Source organism: Jaculus jaculus, chromosome 7, assembly GCF_020740685.1.
Source record: "Jaculus jaculus isolate mJacJac1 chromosome 7, mJacJac1.mat.Y.cur, whole genome shotgun sequence".
Classification (NCBI taxonomy): Eukaryota; Metazoa; Chordata; class Mammalia; order Rodentia; family Dipodidae; genus Jaculus; species Jaculus jaculus.
The window spans coordinates 107,430,389-107,449,524 of NC_059108.1; the positions used below are offsets into that span (position 1 = coordinate 107,430,389).

The following is a 19,136-nucleotide window of genomic DNA, read 5'->3' on the forward strand; positions in this document are numbered from 1 at the left end:
TATTAAAAAAAAAAAAAATGCAGTTTGATGCAGCCAGGAGTACACACCCTTTAATCCCAACCCCAGCACTTGGGAGGCAGAGGGAGGAGGATTGCCATGAGTTTGAGGCTACCCTGAAACGATATAGTGAATTCCAGGTCAGCCTGGGCTAGAGTGAGACCCTACCTCAAAAAATGAAAATAAATGAATAAATAAAAACACTATCCTAGCAAATTTCGTCAATATATGTATAATTTGGGGATTGATAACAGATCAAATTTCCCAGAGGCTATATTGGTGGACTGGACCCAAAAGGAGTGGCAGTATTTGTGCCCTGGCAAAGCCACATCCTCCAAAAGGCCACTGGATTTAGACAAACAGTTACTGAGCATTATGTCCAATGACCAACACAGTATCTGACACACAGTAGTAACTAATCCTGTAGGGGCATGGTTACTATACATGGTGTGGGCGTTCTGGGAACACCTTTTGAGTCCATGTAGAAAAGGAAAGATTTAAGAAGAGTGTGCATTAAGAGAAGATGATAGCGTAAGAAAAGGGTTCGAGAAAGAGCCTTAACCACAGGCCACACGCACACCATCCTCTCTCATTACAAACAGCACAACACTGTCTGCCCCATGAGAATTTTTAGGTTATGATCTTGCCTAGAACTCATAGATAAAACTATTTTTTCCTGATATCTGATATTGACATGATAAAATTGCTCAGGTTTGAAATTTATCATTGTCTTGAAAGCAAATGAAATCATTTTTAGAAACTAGTCATAAATAGTTCTGAAATAACTAAGAATAAAAAATGAAATTAGTACTTCCTTACTTTCCCTTTTTAACTTAGCAATCTACATTCCACAGGGCTCCCTAGAGTAGTACTTCCTCCATTCCTCATCACTCCCACAGCCTGACTGAGCAACAGTTTCCATGCAGCTAACGCGCCTCTGAAACCTAAATACAGATTAAAACTTTGAACACTTCTGTAGAAAGCTAAAATATTTTAGGTCCATTTAATAATGCACTTAAAGTTAATGAGTTAAATGTTCTAAGTTTTATCTGGAGCTTTTCATGCTTTCAAATAATTTCTTAACAAAGATAAAAACAAAACTCAATAAAAAGTGAAATATTTATTAGAGGTTTTCTCTGTGCCCTGCCTAATCCAAAGCCTATCCTTTTATGGAATGATGTTTAGTGTACAGAATCCTGGGGGTTCTCAAGTAAAATTCCCTGTGAAGGACCTTTCATGTTGTACTGAAGAACTGTTTTCCTAAATAGCAAACCTTTTATGGTATTAATTTCCAGGAGAGGAATTCTGCAGAAAGTGAACAAAGGCAGTAAATTTCACTTAAAAGTTATTAAACTTTGTGCAAGACTTTGGTTAGATTTTGGCTGTTAAGACAATGATGGGGTGCGTCAACATTTAAAAAAAATTTTTAACTGTTATAACAATTTCTTTCTAAAGCTGAAAAACCCTACTTTAACAGGAAAAATAGGTATCAAAGATTTTGTTGGGGAATTGCTGAAGATTTCAATGGCATGCTTGTTATATAGGGAAAAAACAGATAGTCAAGGGGCAAAGTACTAAAGACCATCTCCAATTCCCTGAAGTATTTAAAATGGAGTGCCCTGTGAAGAATGATTTCTTCAGATTATTTAGAACAACTATTTCACCCCATTCTCTATCCCAGTAAAATGATAAAAGATCTTTAATAATCAACTTAAGTTGACCTAAGTCTCCCTGTTTCCTATTTAAATTCTTTTTTTCCCTATTTTATATTCTAACTGGCTGATATGAAAATAAAATGAAAACTTTTGTTTAACAGAAAAAACAAACAAGGATAAATGTACAAAATGTAAAAAGCAGCAGGGAGTGGGTTAAGAACGAGATACCTGCTTGTTCTTAAACTTCTTTAAGTAGCGAGGGGACACCAAACATTCAGGAGTTACGTCAGCTGTGATCTGCTCTGGTACTAACTGAGGATCTGGGTTCAAATGCTGCATCTTCAGAAAGGAAAGAATGTTTTGAACTTCTAGGTTATAAGAACTGTCTGCCATGGTCTTGCCTTTAGAGGCTAATCTGCAGGCTGCCATCCAGTGTGCGTACTGTTTTTCCTATTGAGAAGAAACATGAGGTATTAAAATGGTGACAGGGTCTTGAGGGGAAAATATGAAGATGTCTGGTCAACTCATATTGAAAAATGAAGTTTACTTTTAATTGGAAAACTTACATTATCACAACGAAGCCAGATTTCATTCATGCCCTCTGCAACTGGAATCAGGAGTTTAATGTTAAATTTTTGGCCTGAAATGTTTACATCTGGGGTAACTTCACATCCTGTAATAATACATGAAATTAGGAGAATATCTTTACTTTTAGGAAATCCCATGCCAATACAATAGCTTCATCTTGTGGGTCTTACTATGTTGTACTTGGCATCAACATTTTAGGAATACCTCTGTGGTATCTACTAGAAGTTAACATAAAAACAACTCTCATGTTCAGAATGACACTTGCTAGGCAAGGCTTCAGATATACCTAAGATACAAAAACTAAACATCATGAAGCATCAACAAGGCAGTTTCACACATACTAGGAATGTCCCTTAAGGGTCTTATCACTGCCTGGTAGTTCACATCAGCTAGAGTCACGATTCTTGCCTTGTTTGTACTGGAGCACTTCCTCTCAGCAAAGACAGGAGAGAACACCCAGAACACACATGCTCAAGTAGCTACCTTTCACCTTCACATAAATATTTAAATTATCAAAGTAAACAATGTATTAGGTAATGCGAAGGTTCTCTTTGTTCTGTCCCAGAAATAACTATCACCTCTTTGGCAGATTTTTCCCTTTATTTTCTATTTTTTAAATACTTAATGACATGTAAATAGCCCCCTTCATAAGAGTTTGGAAATAAAGAGAAAATAGTATGGCAATTTGTTTAGCCAGCAAATTTAAAACCAAGATATGGGGCTGAAGAGATGGCTCAGCAGTTAAGGCACTTGTCTACAAAGCTTAACGACCCAGGTTTGATTCTCTAGTACCCACATGAAGGCAGATGCAGAGTGGCCCAGGCATCTATAGTTCATTTACAGCAGCTAGAGGTACTGGCACACCCATGCCCATTCTCACTCTCTCTCTCTGCTTGCAAATAAATAAAATTTAATTAAAACACAAAGATATGTATGAAGAATAAATCTTTTAGCCAGGCATGGTGGCGCACGCCTTTAATCCCAGCACTTGGGAGGCAGAGGTAGGAGGATTGCCGTGAGTTCGAGGCCACCCTAAGACTCCATAGTGAATTCCAGGTCAGCCTGGGCTGGAGTAAGACCCTACCTCGAAAAACCAAAAAAAAAAAAAGAATAAATCTTTTACACAAATACCACTAATAACCCAAGCAGATCTAGAGTCTGTAACCCTGTAATAAATAATTAGGCCTGTAAAAAAAAAAATCAAGAAGGGCTGTAGAAGTGGCTCAATTGGTAAAGTGCTTGTTTTGTAAGCATGAGGACCTGAGAGCAATCCCTAGAGCCCTCATAAAAACTCCAGGTATGGGGCTACAGAGATGGCTCAGCAGTTAAGACACTTGCCTGCAGAGCCTAACAACCCATGAAAAGTGAGTTGCACAAAGTTAGTTTGCAATGGCAAGAGGTCCTACTGCGTCCATTCTCTGATTCTCTCTTTCTGCTTGCAAGTAAGTAATAAATAAAATATTAAAAATAATTCAGCTGCTGGGCATGGTGGTGCATGCCTTTAATCCCAGCCCTTGGGAGGCCAAAGTAGGAGGATCACCGTGAGTTTGAGGCCACCGTGAGAATACAGAGTGAATTCTAGGTCAGCCTAGACTAGGGTGAAACCTTACCTCAAAAAACCAGAAAAAAAAAAAAATTCAGCAAGTTCCTGCTGGACGTGGTGGTACACAGCTGTAAAAGCACTTTAGGAGGCTGGGGCAGGGGAAAAAGAATCACTAATAGCCAAGGCCAGAACTTGTTAAAAACATTTTTTTAAAGCCACTTTCTAGGTGTTCAGGAACCTAAGAACTGGTCCAGTTGCCTCCACTTTAAAAAAAAAATCATAGAAGCCGGGTGAGGTAGCACATACCTTTAATCACAGCACTTAGGAGGCAGAGGCAGGAGGATCACTGTGAGTTTAAGGCTACCCTGAGACTACATAGTTAATTCCAGGTCAACCTGAGTAGAGTGAAACCCCACCTGGAAAAACCAAAAAATAAAAATTAAAATTAAATTAAATTTAAAAAATCATAGCTGGGCACTCAGGAGGCAGAGGTAGGAGGATTGTAGAGAATTCAAGGCCACCCTGAGACTACAGAGGCAATTCCAGGTCAGCCTGGGCTAGAGCGGGACCCTTTCTTGAAAAAACAAACAAACAAAAAGTCATGATGGGCATGGCATCTCTATGTCCTAAGTGTGAAGTGAAATCTTCTTCAGAGTTGGTTTCGGAGAGAAAGCAGTGGAAAGACCAGTATGGGAAACAAGGCTGGAGCTCTGGCCATAGCACAGCACGAAGAGTGGAGCGCCCAGCTGAGCCTCCGCCGGGTTAGCCCAGGCATAGGAAACAACCCTCAAAGTCTACAGATAGGACACATGCGCCTTAGCCGCAGCTCCTAGTTCTCAGACTGCTTTGATTTGACAAGTCAAAAGGAAACTTAAGTTGGCTGATAAGTAGGAACCCAGGAGGGGCATCCTGAATTTGGCTAAGGGGCCAGTGGAAAATAAAGAGGAGAAGGAGTAGGCAGGGGAGAGAGAGAATGTGGCCACAGCTCTGAAGGTTCTAGGCTTATCCAGGGAAACCAAAAGGCTGGGAGCCTGAGTAGGCTCAGCTATCAGTTAGGATGAGGAAGAGGAGCTGGACAACAAGGGAGAAATCAGCAACGCCTGGAGGAGATGACCACAACATGGACAGTGATGAGGGAAGATAGGCAGGAGGCCGAATGAGGAAACCCTAAATGTCCCTAGTGCTATTGACAGGGAGAGACACCATAATTTACCTGACAAGTAAGGAAACAGCCAGCTCAGGTCTACAAAGGAAGCATTCCACTGGCCACACGAGGGTTTCCTTACCTCGCAGGTTCATCTGATGAGCAGGCGTGCCGCTGGATTCTTCTCTGCTCTTATAGCAAGAAATAGATGTATCTTTGAAAGTGCACCAGTATTGCTTGTAACCTTTTAACGTCAGCTTTTTTGGCCTATGTATCAAAAAGAATTAAGAGAAAATACACTTTGAAGTAACTGTCAATGCTGTTTTAGTAACTTAGTTTCACAGTGTTAAAAAGTATCAAATTTACAGGGCTTAAATCAGTTCTCTTTGGCCAGTATATAGTGATCAACTTTTTTTTTTTTTTCCGAGGTAGGGTCTCACTCTAGCCCAGACTGACCTAGAATTCATTATGTAGTCTCAGGGTGGCCTTGAACTCACCGCAATCCTCCTACCTCTGCCTCCCAAGTGCTGGGATTAAAGGAGTGCCCCACCACGCTCGGTTAGCAACATTTTTTATTTGATGTGACCTCCCTTCTCAATCTAAATAAGAGGCTCCCCAAAACTGGGGGGGGGGTAGGGCTTTCTCAGTGCCAGTGCCCACAGATTGGAGATTTACAGGTCCCCTATAACCTGCAGGTCCACAGAGTTCTGCAGCATCACTGTTGGAACCTGTGTAAGGCACCACATTTACTCAGCATGACTGGATGTGAATAACTTAACTTTGAGGGACACATTCCAATGGTGATTTTAATTAGCCTGACATTCCAGTGTCCAACAGAAGCCAGTGGAGTGGTCATAAAGGTATAGGAAGGTGCAAAAGATGTGGGAAAGGGAGAAGGAAGGCAAAAGTGACAGTGGAATTTGAAATATTTTATATATGTATACAAAATACATATTTCAAACTAGTATCTTCAGTCCCAGTAACTGGTTTATTTTTCAACAGTTTATAGTTTATTCATAATAGAAAAACACATATTCTGCATTACCCACTTTCCCCCTTGTCTCTAGTAATGATCAGTACTCCATGCTGCGTATTGCAAATGGGTTGTTTAAACCTCTACATTTACTGGGACTTAACAACTTAAATAATGTACCTACAAGACTGACAGTTGCTATTAGTATTTGAAATCCCTTACGTTTTTACACTTACTTGAAAACTTTGATATAGTCCGCAAGTTCAGGAATGGAAGTAATATCACCCTAGAAAAAGAGTTAAATATATATACATATCTATTTAATTTAAAGTTCTAATGTTTGGAATCTGATGTCAAGAACTAGATTATTTAGTACTAAAATAAAATGAAGTATTTAAAGATTATTGTGAGATCTATTTCTGATATCACCTGAGATTAAGCTTCCCTCTGCAGCAATGTTTTTGTGAAAGAATGCATAGAATACCAGAACACAGATCTTTAGTATGTTGGAAGCCCTGGAGACTCCATAACACATTTCTTTAGAAAAAGTTCTGTGGGGCGGGAATTGTAGCTCAATGGTAGCACTGTCTGTAAGTGAGGCTTTGGGCCAGTCCCCTACCACAATGAATATATAAATACACACATAAATAAGTAAAAACTTCCCTGAGAGTTCTGGAAAATTCTGTTTGATTTACAGAATTAATATTTTTCTTTACCTCCCAAATACTTTCTACAATCTGTAATCCACAAAAAGTATCAATTAAGGCTCAATTAGTAGGCAAAAGGGTTCACCCTACCAAAATCGTCGATGTTTTACCACCTTCCAAAGTAATCTCCAGGTCTGAGAGGGCCGCGTCAACTTCATCAACTTCTTTGTCACTGTTGTTCAAGTGATTTTCTGATGTCATGATGGACAGCTTATTGATATGATACTAAAACCAGAAATGAAGTTCACTGCAAAGATTGTTATAACTGTACAACTCTGATGTGAAATTACTAACTGAATCTACACTAGATGGTTTTAATCACCTGACTTGAACAAGTGTCCTGAAGCTCATATGATGGCAAAGCAAAGAGCATGGAGCCTGGGATCTGTATCAGAAGCCTGCCAATAAATATTTACCCCAAGTGAACAGTCTTTGTATATATACAAATGAATTCACAGTTTGGGGTCCCAAGACTAAAAGAGTGCATAGTTCCTCTACTGCATTTATGTGGCAGAACTCTGTTTTTTTTTTTTTAATACAATTTTTTCCATGCCTAGAACAGGGCTTGGTACAAATGAACACGGAATGAATGCACACAACTTGCACAAAGTCTTTTGTAGAGATGATTAACATTGGTTGCTTTAAGTAATTATTATTTTCCAAAAGGAGAAAATTAACACTTACTGTTTTACATTCCTATTACCCAGGAGAAAGTTACTGTCATAATAGCTTTAAGAAAAAAGCTGAAGCCAACTCTATTTGCCTCTGATTCTGAATTTAATGTTTTGTATACTTGGTTACCTAAGCATAAGAAATTAGTTAGGTTGGGAACTTCAGGCATGGCATCAAATGTTAGGGAGCAGTAAAACTTGTGCAGCTAGTTGGTTAGAAATGCAGAGCCCTTTGTCACCCAGGAACCCTGATTCAGCCTATCTGGGGATCAGCCTGGAATCTGCATGCTTGGTAAGTGCTTTAGACGACGACAGCAGTGGTCTGTGTGAGTCATAATGGAGGAGTCCTCCTGGCTATGCATGGGACTTGTTTTCAAAGGCATATGGGATATATATTAAATGCTATCACATGGGACCTAAATGTTTTTAAAAACAGTATTATTAACTTTATAGGTATTTAAAAAATTCATAGTTTATTTTGAAGTGTTTGCTTCTTTTTGTCATAGCAATTTATTTTACATGAGGATCTGGATGCCCCAAGTACTGAAGAGTTCAAATCATAGTCTATGTCTGAAAACAGAATAATAATCCACAGATTATCTCTTCATCATGCCTTCAAAGTTTTCTCCTTCTGGTGGTAGATGGCTCCCAATGGTTTCTAAGAACTCATGATTTGAAATTCAAAGTTCATTATATCTAGATTCTAAAGTGGTCCAGATGGTCTATGCTTTGAGGCCAGTTTCTATATATTAAGATCTATGGTCTCACTGGAGTTGTAGCTCAACAGTAGAGCATTGCCTAGCATGTGTGAGGCCCTGGGTTCAATTCCTAGTATTGCAATACAGACCTACATGCACACACAATCTACAGTCTCTATGGTATTTTACTGTACTGATAGGGAATATTCACTTTACATTAGGTAGAGGGGAGCTGAAAAAAATTGCCATTTGTGTGAAAATACAGCTGTGTCAACATACACTTCAAACACTTTTTGAACACCTACTATGTATCAAGAACTAAATGTTGGTTTAAAAAACAAACATGTAGCCGGGCATGGTGGCACACACCTTTAATCCCAGCACTCGGGAGGCAGTGGTAAGAGGATCACCATGAGTTCAAGGGCACCCTGAGACTACATAGTGAATTCCAGGTCAGCCTGAGCTAGAGTGAGACCCTACCTCGAACCCACCTCCCCCCAAAAGTATTATTTTTATAATCACTATAAAAAGCAAGGGGCTGAGTATGCAACTCAGTAGTAATTAGAATACTTGCCTAGCATGCACAAGACACTGGGTCCAATGATAAAAAGCAACACTATACAATTAAATCAGTAAATAAATTCACAGATATATTTTACATGTTTTATTGTTACTGACAAAACCTCTACCTGGAAAATATGATCTGTATTCAAAATGAGAAAGATACAGGTAAAGATCATAGCCAAGTGAGAGACTCCTGATATATTGCTTCAGAATTTAATTCATTAAAAAAAATTATTTATTCATTTATTTCCAAGAGGATGGAGGGAGGGAGAGAGGGGAATGGGTGTGCCAGGGCTTCTGACTGCTAAAAAGAAACTCTAAACGCATGTGCCATTTTGTGCATCTGGACTTAACTGGGTACCAGGGAATCAAACCCTGGATTTTAGGCTTTGCAGGCTAGCACCTTAAACACTGAGCCACCTCTCCAGCCCTCCGGAATTTAATTCAAAAAATTCTTCAGATGACCATCCAGAATCAGTACAGTATTCTTAACCAGTTAACTACCTTTCTAGCAATAACTGATGACTCCATCTGTCAGCAAGGACATCCACTCCTGTTTCCTAGTGGTTAACTTTGTGTTGTGTCCATAAACTTTTCTGGGTGCTTAGGTGCATTTGAAAGGCTGATAACATTTTTGTGTTATAAGAGAAAGATGAAATCATCACAGTGAAATGCTTCATAATGGAAAGCCTGTTTGCTTTCTGTACTTCTATTTAAAGAACATCAACTGTGTCAGGATGTTAGATGAAACTAGAATCCATTAATATGAGAACATATGCTGGAGCCTTACTCAGACATAAGAAATTTAAGAAAGATGCATCAGTCTGGTAGTTACTGGACCTCAGTAATTCTAGGAAAGCTATTTTACTAGAGTATGTACTGACAATGAGGTAAAGTTAACTTTTTAATAAATATCACTATAATTTTGAAGCATGTGATGTACAAGACTCACATTTGGAAAAATGCCCGTTTAATCTCAGGACACATTAGTCATCTACTTCTTTCTTAATGATTATTGTTTTAAAAACTCATTTATGTTTAACCTGGTCTCTTAAACTCTTACTATTAGTATAGCCCATTTTGTAATGTATCTTATTCTTAGTTGTTTATGAAATTAAGCAGGTTAACATTACTTTAGAAATATGATTTTTTTTTCTTTTCTTTTCTTGAGGTAGGGTCTCTCTAGCCCAGGCTGACCTGGAATTCACTACACTATGTGGTCTCAGGCTGGCCTTGAACTCACAGCAATCCTCCTACCTCTGCCTCCCAAATACTGGTATTAAAGGCGTGTACCACATTTTAGTTCCCAGGGAAAACTTTAAGCTAGCATACACCGGGAGGGGAAAAAAAAAATTTCCCCATTAAATATAGGAAAATAACTAAATATGTCCCTAATTCTCTCTCTTTTATGGGGGAATGGGTTGTTTTTTCGAGGTTGGGTCTCACTCTAGCCTATGATGACCTGAAATTCACTATGTAGTCTCAGGTTGGTCTTGAACTCACAATGATCTTCCTATCACCCCTTTGCCCCCAGTGCTGGGATTAAAGGCATGTGCCATAATGCCTGGCTCTTTTTAAATTTTTTTTTCCCCTCAAGGTAGGGTTTCACTCCAGCTCAGGCTGACCTGGAATTCCTTATGTAGTTTCAGGGTGGCCTCGAACTCATGGCAATCTTCCTACTTCTGCCTCCCCAGTGCTGGGATTAAAGGTGTGTACACCACACCTGGCCCCTTCTTAAATTTTTTAATTCCTTATTTTTGGTTTTTCAATGTAGGGTCTCCCCCTAGTCCAGGCTGATCTGGAATTCACTATGTAGTTACAAGGTGGCCTTGAACTCAATGCAGTTCTCATACCTCTGCCTCCCAAGTGCTGGGATTAAAGACGTGCACCACCACACCCAGCTGTATTTTTTTTTAATTTAATATTTTATTTTTATCTATTTGTTTGAGAGGGAGGGAGAGAAAGACAGGGGGGGAGGGGAGAGGGAGGGAGGGAGAGAGAGAGAGAGAGAGAGAGAGAGAGAGAGAGAGAGAGAGAGAGAGAGAGGGAGAAAGAAAGAAAGAAAGAAAGAAAGAAAGAAATAAAGAATATGGGTGTGTCAGGACCTCTAGCCACTGCAAATGAACTCCAGATGCATGTACCACCTGTGCATCTGGCTTATGTGGATTCTGGGGAATAGGTCCTTTGGCTTTGCAGGCAAGTGCCTTAACTTCTAATCTATCTCTCCAGTCCTCCCCCATTTTGTTTAATGTTTTATTTTTATCAATTTATTTGTGAGGGAGGGACAGAGAGCTTTTTTTTTTTTTTGGTTTTTCAAGGTACGGTCTTACTCTAGCTCACGCTGACCTTAAATTCACTCTGTAGTCTCTGTAGGCCTCAAACTCATGGAGATCCACCTACCTCTGTCTCCCAAATGCTGGGATTAAAGGTGTGTGCCATCACGCCTGGCTGAGAGTGTTTTTTTTTTTTAATTAAATTTTTATTATTTATTTGCAAGCAGAGATGGTGGGGGTGGGGTGGAGAATGGGTGTGCCAGGGTCTTCTGCCACAGCAAACAAAGTCTAGATGCATGCACTACTTTGTGTTATCTGGCTTTATATAGGCACTAGGGAACCCAACCCAGATTGTCAGACCTTTGCTTTTTAAGCAAGAGCCTTTAACTGCTGAGCCATCTCTCTGGCCCTCCACTAGTTCTTAAATAAGGCAACAAACTGAACTAAATTCATGCTTGTTTTGCTTTTCCATGCATTGTTTTGTACATAACAAAATAGTATTAGCGAGTGCTGCTGTGTTACCGCGTCACTTTCCCTTCTCCCAACAAGAATCAGTTACTAAGTCTTTCAACTACCTGTAACGCTGCAAACATCATCATTTCTTCTTCTGTGCATTCAATTTCCTCCAGGAGAATAGCCCATTTGGCCTGCTCATAAAGTTGGTTGATTCTGATTGCATCATACTGCAGAGCAAAAGAAACATTCTTGTGTAATATATTAACTTTAACACTAAAACATTCTCAATTTGGAACATTCAGTATTAAAACATGCTAAGAAAAAGTAAATATATATTTTTTTCTTACACTTTCATTTATTATCAAATACTCAACTCTTTTTTAAAATTTAGCTTAATAATTTTTATTTTTATTTGAGAGAGAGAAGGCAGATAGAAAGACAGAGAATAGGCATGCTAGGGCCTCCAGCCATTGCAAGCAACCTCCAGATGCAAGTGCCACTTTGTGTATCTGGCTGATGTGGATACTGGGCAATAAAACCTGGGTCCTTAGGCTTTGCAGGCAAGCACCTTAACTGCTAAGCCATCTCTCCAGCCCTCAAATTCTCAATTCTAATAAAAGATATCTATAGGGTTAACATATTTACCTACATACATCCACACAAAACCACATCTAGTTTCCCATTAAAAATTACATTAAGGGGGCTGGAGAGATGGCTTAGCGGTTAAGCGCTTGCCTGTGAAGCCTAAGGACCCCGGTTCGAGGCTCGGTTCCCCAGGTCCCACGTTAGCCAGGTGCACAAGGGGGCTTATGCGTCTGGAGTTCGTTTGCAGAGGCTGGAAGCCCTGGAGCGCCCATTCTCTCTCTCTCCCTCTATCTGTCTTTCTCTCTGTGTCTGTTGCTCTCAAATAAATAAATAAATTAAAAAAAAAAAAAAGCAAAAACCTTCAAAAAAATAAAATTACATTAAGGCCGGGTGTGGTGGTAAACGCCTTTAATGCCAGCACTTCGGAGGCAGAGGTAGGAAGATCATTGAGAGTTTGAGGCCACTCTGAGACTACATAGTAAATTCCAGGTCAGCCTGAGCTAGGGTGAGACTCTACCTCGAAAAAAAAGAAAATTACATTAAGATATGACAGGAGATAATTATTTAGTTATTAGAAACAGTCTGGGGCTGACGATATGGTCCAGTGGGAAAGTGCTTCCCTAGCCTGAATAAGGCCCTGGATTCAGTCCCCAGCAGTGAAGTGGAAAAAAACAATTCATATTATTTTCCACAAAACAGCCAATTTATATTGTAGCTTTTGTTTGTTTGTTTTGAAGCAGGGTCTTACACTAGCCTAAGCTGACCTGGAACTCACTCTGAAGCCCAGGATGAGGTTAAACTTGAAGCTGGGTGTGCTACACATGTTGCCAGCCCCGCACATGGAAACAGAGGCAGCAGAGGCACTGACTCCCAGGTTAGCTTGGGTTGCACAGAAAGACCCTGTCTCAGAAAACGAAAGAAAAGGAAGCTGGGTATAGCTGTGTGTGTACATAGTCCTAGCTCTTGGAAGCCTGAACAGAAAACTGACAAGTTTTAAGACAGCCTTGGTTACATAGTTTGAAGCAGCCTAGGCTGAATGGTGAGACCCTGTCTTAAAAAGGAAGGAAGGGCTGGAGATGGCTTAGTAGTTAAGGCACTTGCCTGCAAAGCCTAAGGACCCAGGTTTGATTCCCCAGTAACCACATTAAGCCAGATGTACAAGGTGGCACATACATCTAGAGTTTGTAGTGGCTAGAGGCCTTGGCATGCCATTTTATCTGCCTATTTCTCTTTCTCTCTCTGCCTCTCTCATATAAATAAATGAACTTTTTAAAAAGTAACTTTATCAAGCAAGTACCTTTAAAATACCATCGACCAAAACTGTAATTAATTATCCTAACAAAATGCAAAAGGCTAAATTATGCTTCTAGGAAAGTAATAGACTCATTCAAAATGCAAATGCCTTCACCTACAGGCTTGGATTTTTTGGCATTACTCATGACTTGCTACCAACAACTCCTGACCCCACCAACTCCAAAAAATGAGCATCAAAATGAAAGAGAGATGAAAAAAGTCCCTCTAAGTCCTTGGTACCTTTGGATTCAAATCAAAAAAGCTGTAATACTTGAATCGGAGCAACAAAGCCTCATTTTCCTTCACATCTTGCTCCATAAGAGATCTGGAGGAATCAAGCCACCTGTAGGAGATCAGTGAAGAGCAGAAAAGAGTAAACAGAATTAATATTCCACTTCTGGGTGGACAACCTCTTCAACTGTGCCTGTATCTTCAGACGTACCCTTGGTTTGTTTTTGCTTTATCCAGAAGAGCTTGTGGCTTGAACATCTTTGCCAAGATTTCCGGTGATGTTACTGGTTGACTGACAGCAAGTATACCAGGATTGCCTTCTGACAGGGCACTGTCACCAAACCAAGCAGAAGTTGGGGACAGTGGGCTTCCATCATGAGCATCATAAGTAGGAGTCATTGTTTTACTGTAAAGTCCTGGGCTTGAATATATGCTTCCTAATAAGTAACATGAAAAAGAGGTTGTTAGTAAGACATACAGAATCCTAGCTGTCAGTAACAGCATACACTCTAATATGAAGCACACTGAATCACAAGCTTCATTCTGCAAAGAAAGCTTAGTACATTATTGACCTGCCTCAAAAACATGTGAAAGTAACTCCACTGTACAGCATTAGAACACATAACAAAACCATAAGAATATAATTAAGTTGGCAGATTTCGAGGAAATAGTCAGTTCAAGAGAATTAGAAAACAAGGATAGAGCTGAAGCACACAGACCACCGCTGTTCTTGGGAAGCTGCTGGTGAGGCTCACCTTTCAGAGGGCCAATGTAAAGAACATCAGTGCCTACAGGAGAGGAAAGAAAGGAATTCAGAAGGGAGAGGAAAGGTAACAAGAGGACAGAAACAAAAGAAAATGGGAAAAAGGAAAAACAGATTTTTCCTCGGTGTGAATCATAAACTGAAGTATGTACTTCAAATGTATTTGCATAAAGAACCCTAGAGGTTACAAATTAAGTAAAGCAAGTAATCTGTCTAACTCAAAAGAATGAAGCTATATTCTATAAGAATAGTGATTCAATTCATATGCAGCTGAACTTCTAAAGGAAGAGACAATCTTGGATCCCCCAATATCATGGGATTGGGAATGTAGCAGAGGCTAAATAAATTAAAGCTTGAAAGTCAAATGATGACATACGCTCCTTAAACTATGAAATTAAGGAGATTAAAGATATTTTTGTGTTTTTTTCATTGGGGGGAGGGTGGTTTCGAGGTAGGGTCTCACTAGCTCCAGGCTGACCTGGAATTCCCTATACAGTCTCAGGCTGGCCTTGAACTTACACTGATCCTCGTACCTCAGTCTCCTGAGTGCTGGGATTAAAGGTACGTGCCACAACACTTGGCTACCTTTCTCTTTTTTATTCAGTTCAAGACCCATGGATTGGTGCTGTCCACATTCAAAGAGTCTTCCCACCTCAATTAACCTAATCTAGAAACTCCCTCACAGACATGCCCAGGGATTTGCCTCCCAGGTGATTCTAGATCCTCTCAAATATTCAATATTAACCATCCCCAAAGGGTAGACTGGGGTGTGGCTAGTTCTATTAAATATGTGATTTAGATTGACATATTTTCTGTATTAGTAATTTCCTAAAGTAGCCAGAAGCGGTGGTTCATGCCCAGCAGCCAGGAGGCCAAGGCAGGAGGATTGCTTTCTGCTTCCTAAGTGCAGACTGCTTCATGCCCCTGGGTCCGTTCCTTCTCCACAACAAACTATATCCCTCTAACTGTAAGCTGAAATAAACCTTCTCTCCCTAAAGTTGCTTGTCAGATATTTTGTCGTAGCAACGAGAAAAGTAACTAAAACATTTTCAACTTTATACAGTCTATATCTTTCTGACGGTACGTGTGGGTGTGTACATGTGTATGTGTGTGCATATGGAGGGCAGAGGACAATTTCAGCTATTGCTCCTCTCAGGTGCCATCAGCCTGTTTTGAGACAGGGCCTCTCACGGGCTGGGAACTCATCAAGTAGGCTAGACTGGCCAACCAGCGAGCTCCACGGATCTTCCTGTCTCTGCCTTCCCAGGGCTGGATTACAGGTATGGGCCACCATGCCCAGGTCAGTACTCGTCTGTGTATTTTGTCACTTCACTGTTACTGTCTGCTCTGTGGGTGCTCCATGGTAATAATTCATTTAATGCTCCCAACAACTGTTTTCATTTCAGAGGACAACTGAAGTGCAGAGGCTAAAGAACTTGTTCAAGGTCAAGAGCTGGTAAGTTGCACAGCCAAGCTATAAATCAGTTTGTTTTGGCTACTTGCAGTCGTATCCTGCTTCCATGTCCCATAGCTTGCTTACCCCATTCCCAGTCAGTGTGCATGTACGTGTTTAGAGGCTGGTGCTGATGTCATCATTCCAAGAAAAGCTTCAAGAAACATTTCGGTACCTATTTCCCAATTTCAGCTTCACTGCTGGGTTAGAGGGTGTGCATAGTTTAAATTCCTCTGGGTCAATTCAGAGACAGTCCTGACTAACTTGTTTTCTAATTAGCATGGTTTAAAATCTATCTGAAGCAGAAAATGAAGACAGGATAAGTAGCAGTTAGTCAACAGTAAGGGATGAGTTTAGTAAACAATATGGAAAGCCAAGAACTAAATAGAAATAGATTTCAAAAGAAAAGAGCTCAATTAGGGCTGTGGTAGATAACAAAAGCTTCATGTGACTCCAGAGTAATACGATATTTGAACACAGTAAAACTGGCTTCATAATTCAGTTATGTAAGATATATCTATATATCCCGAGGTAGGGTCTCACTCTAGCCCAGACTAACATGGAACTTACTTTGAAGTCCTAGGCAAGCCTTGAACTCACAGTGATCCTCTTAGCTCTTGAGTACAGCACCACACCTGGATAAATATGTTTTTAAAAGAAAGTACTAAATGCCTAGTGCATTATAAGAAGTTGTCCATCAAAAATACATTATCTCGCCAGGAGTGATGATGCACGCCTTACATCCCAGCACTTGGAGGTAGAGGTAGGAGGATCACAGTGAGTTCTAGGCTACCCTGGCAATACAGAGTGAATCCCAGGTCAGCCTGGGCTAGAGTTAAGACCATACCTCAAAAAACCAAAAACAAACAAACAAAAATCTCATACCATAATTAAAAACCAAATCACGGGGGCTGGAGAGATGTATGTGGTTAAGGCACTTGCCTGAGAAGCATAAGGACCCAAGTTCAATTCCCCAGTACCCATGTAAGCCAATAGATGCATATGGTAGCACATGTGTCTACAGTTCATTTGCAGTGGCTGGAGGTCCTGTTACTTCCATTCTGTCTCCTTCTCTCTCAAATGAATAAATAAAAATAAAATTAAGATTAAAAAATAATGAGGTTTGTTAACTTCTAAAGATAATGGATAAGGTAAAACAGGATACAATTAAAATTGTCCTTGAATTCTCTTAAGCAGTCATAATATATGCCACTATTTTTGAGCAACAAATGAAGTGTAGCAGGAACTCCTTGTTACCACTTACCTAACCTACCATTTATCAACTTGTTTCAAAATTCCCTCTGTAAAAACCATCATAATGGGGTTTAGGATGTAGCTCAATGACAGGGTTTGTCCAGTGTACAGGCCCTTGTTCAATGCTCTTTGCCAAAAGGGAGGGAGGAGAGGAGAAGAAATAAAAAAACAAAACTCCAGCTTATAAGTAGTTTAGATTTTTTTTAAACTAAAAGAAAAGGCCTTTAGCCCTCTATAAAAACACTAAAATGGGATCATATACCTCTGATTTTAAGAAACAATGAAGATATTAAACTTTTTACAAAATCTTCCTAAAAAAACAAAAAAGAAGATATCTTTAAGCCCTCCTTTCTGACTGGAACAGGTCTTCTAGTGTCTCTCAGTACTGTGTCTACTCAGGGTCTGGCTCAGATCCATGCTGTCTCCTGGGCATGGAGAACTCACTATAGATGCGCCTACCTTCATAATTTGAGAGACTCATGGAACTTGGGAAGAATTCACTTACAAGATTACTAGTTTACTATAAAAGTATTCTATTCAGGAAAAACTCCATGAAAGAATTGCATAGGGCAGGTTATATATAAAGGTCAGGAGTAGGATTGGAGAGATGGCTTAGCAGTTAAGGCATTTGCCTGCAAAGCCTAAGGACCCATTACCCACATAAGCCAGCTGCACAAGGTGGCACATTTGTCTTGAATTTGCTTGCTGTGGCTGTGTCTGTTCTCTCTCTCTCAAATAAGTAAATGAAATGTATATATTTTTAAGAGGTCAGGAATTTCTATGCCCTCTCCAGAGACAACACCTCACAGCACCTACTCATGATTCAACCTGGTAGCTCTCCGAACCCCAGCCTTTTTTTTTTTTTTAACTTTTTTTTGTTGTTTATTCTTATTTATTTGAGTGCGACAGAGAGAAAGAGGCAGAGAGGGGGCCGCGGGGAGAATGGACGCGCCAGGACCTCCAGCCACTGCAAACAAACTCCAGACACGTGCGCCCCCTTGTGCATCTGGCTAACGTGGGTCCTGGGGAACCGAGCCTTGAACCAGTATCCTTATAGGCAAGCGCTTAGCCACTAAGCCATCTCTCCAGCCCAGCCTTTTGGGTTTTGATGGAGGTTTAACTCCAGTAGGATGGCTCCTCAAATAAACAGATTGTCAGTGGAGATCACTATGGTTTGGATGTGGTCTATCTTCCAGGAGTTCAAGGACTGCTTGGTTTCCCAATGTGACAGTGTTAAGAACAAGTAGCAGGACCGAAGAGGTGGGGTCTGGTGAGAGGCATTCAGGCCACTGGGGCACTGCACTCTTATGGGATTCTGAGTAATTCTCTTGAGGAAACTCCTGACCTCTGCTTCATGCTGACTTCTTTTCCTTCTTACTAGTGTTCTCACCATGGTGATGCCAGCAGCCATGAGCTTCTCACCAGATGTGTACCATGCCCTTTAACAGCCATGGGTAATTCATGATTGTTGCAGAGAATAGACTAATACAAGGATCAACAACCTTCAGCCCTTCTTCCCCTCCCCAGGAGGTCTGAGTCAAGTTCCAGGCCTCTAATCACAAGGCTGGTTCCTCTGGAAAACAGTCCTTATCCTTAGGTGCTTTCCAAAATTACCTAGTGAGTATAAACTCAGTTATGGTTCAAGGGAGCTTGCTATGAATAACAGTAGACAATCCTTGATGGCTTTCATTATTTATTACCAGGCGCTCCATAAAAAAGCATTGAAGGTGGGGCTGGAGAGATGACTTAGTGGTTAAGGCGCTTGCCTGCAAAGCCAAAGGATCCCAGTTTGATTCTCCAGGACCCACGTAAGCCAAATGCACAAGGTGGCACACGCATCTGGAGTTTGTTTGCAGTGGCTGGAGGTCCTGTGTGCCCATTCTCTCTCCCTCTCAAGTAAATAAATAAAATATATTTTAAAAAATTGAAGGAAGGTCAAGCTATGGATTTTTTTTTACTATATTACAGCATATTTACTCTTTTTTACTTTATCAGTTATGGGCTTCTACCTTCCTCCCCCACCATTTCTTCTTCAAAAATTCAATACAAATTCTAAAATAATAATTTGTTCATTTGATAATATATTCAGAAACCAGTGGCTCTGTAATTTATTAGTCTAAAACTTTCACCTTTCACCTTTACGCACCTTCTAATGTGATCTTTGTAGGTCTCTCCCCATGAATGGGTTCAGCTGACTAATTTCTATCTTGTACTTTTCTTTGATCTTTGTCAGTAGTTTTTCTTCTTCTTTTTGCAATCAAAATTCTAACCCAATCCACAAAACTAAA

General features: G+C 40.2%; 1 protein-coding gene across 4 annotated transcripts in view; it reads right to left on the bottom strand.

Annotated features, from left to right (window-relative positions):
- Positions 1-19,136, bottom strand: part of Fermt2 (FERM domain containing kindlin 2) — a 79,863-nt gene that overhangs the window by 5,678 nt on the left and 55,049 nt on the right. For all 4 annotated transcript variants that reach the window (XM_045154784.1, XM_004649192.2, XM_004649191.2 and 1 more), the window contains exons 5-12: positions 13,590-13,815; positions 13,388-13,490; positions 11,389-11,496; positions 6,698-6,832; positions 6,137-6,186; positions 5,070-5,194; positions 2,219-2,325; positions 1,881-2,102 (exon numbers count right to left, since the gene is read on the bottom strand). In XM_045154784.1, coding sequence (XP_045010719.1) covers positions 1,881-2,102; positions 2,219-2,325; positions 5,070-5,194; positions 6,137-6,186; positions 6,698-6,832; positions 11,389-11,496; positions 13,388-13,490; positions 13,590-13,815 — 1,076 coding nt within the window. The remainder of the gene's footprint in view (positions 1-1,880; positions 2,103-2,218; positions 2,326-5,069; positions 5,195-6,136; positions 6,187-6,697; positions 6,833-11,388; positions 11,497-13,387; positions 13,491-13,589; positions 13,816-19,136) is intronic.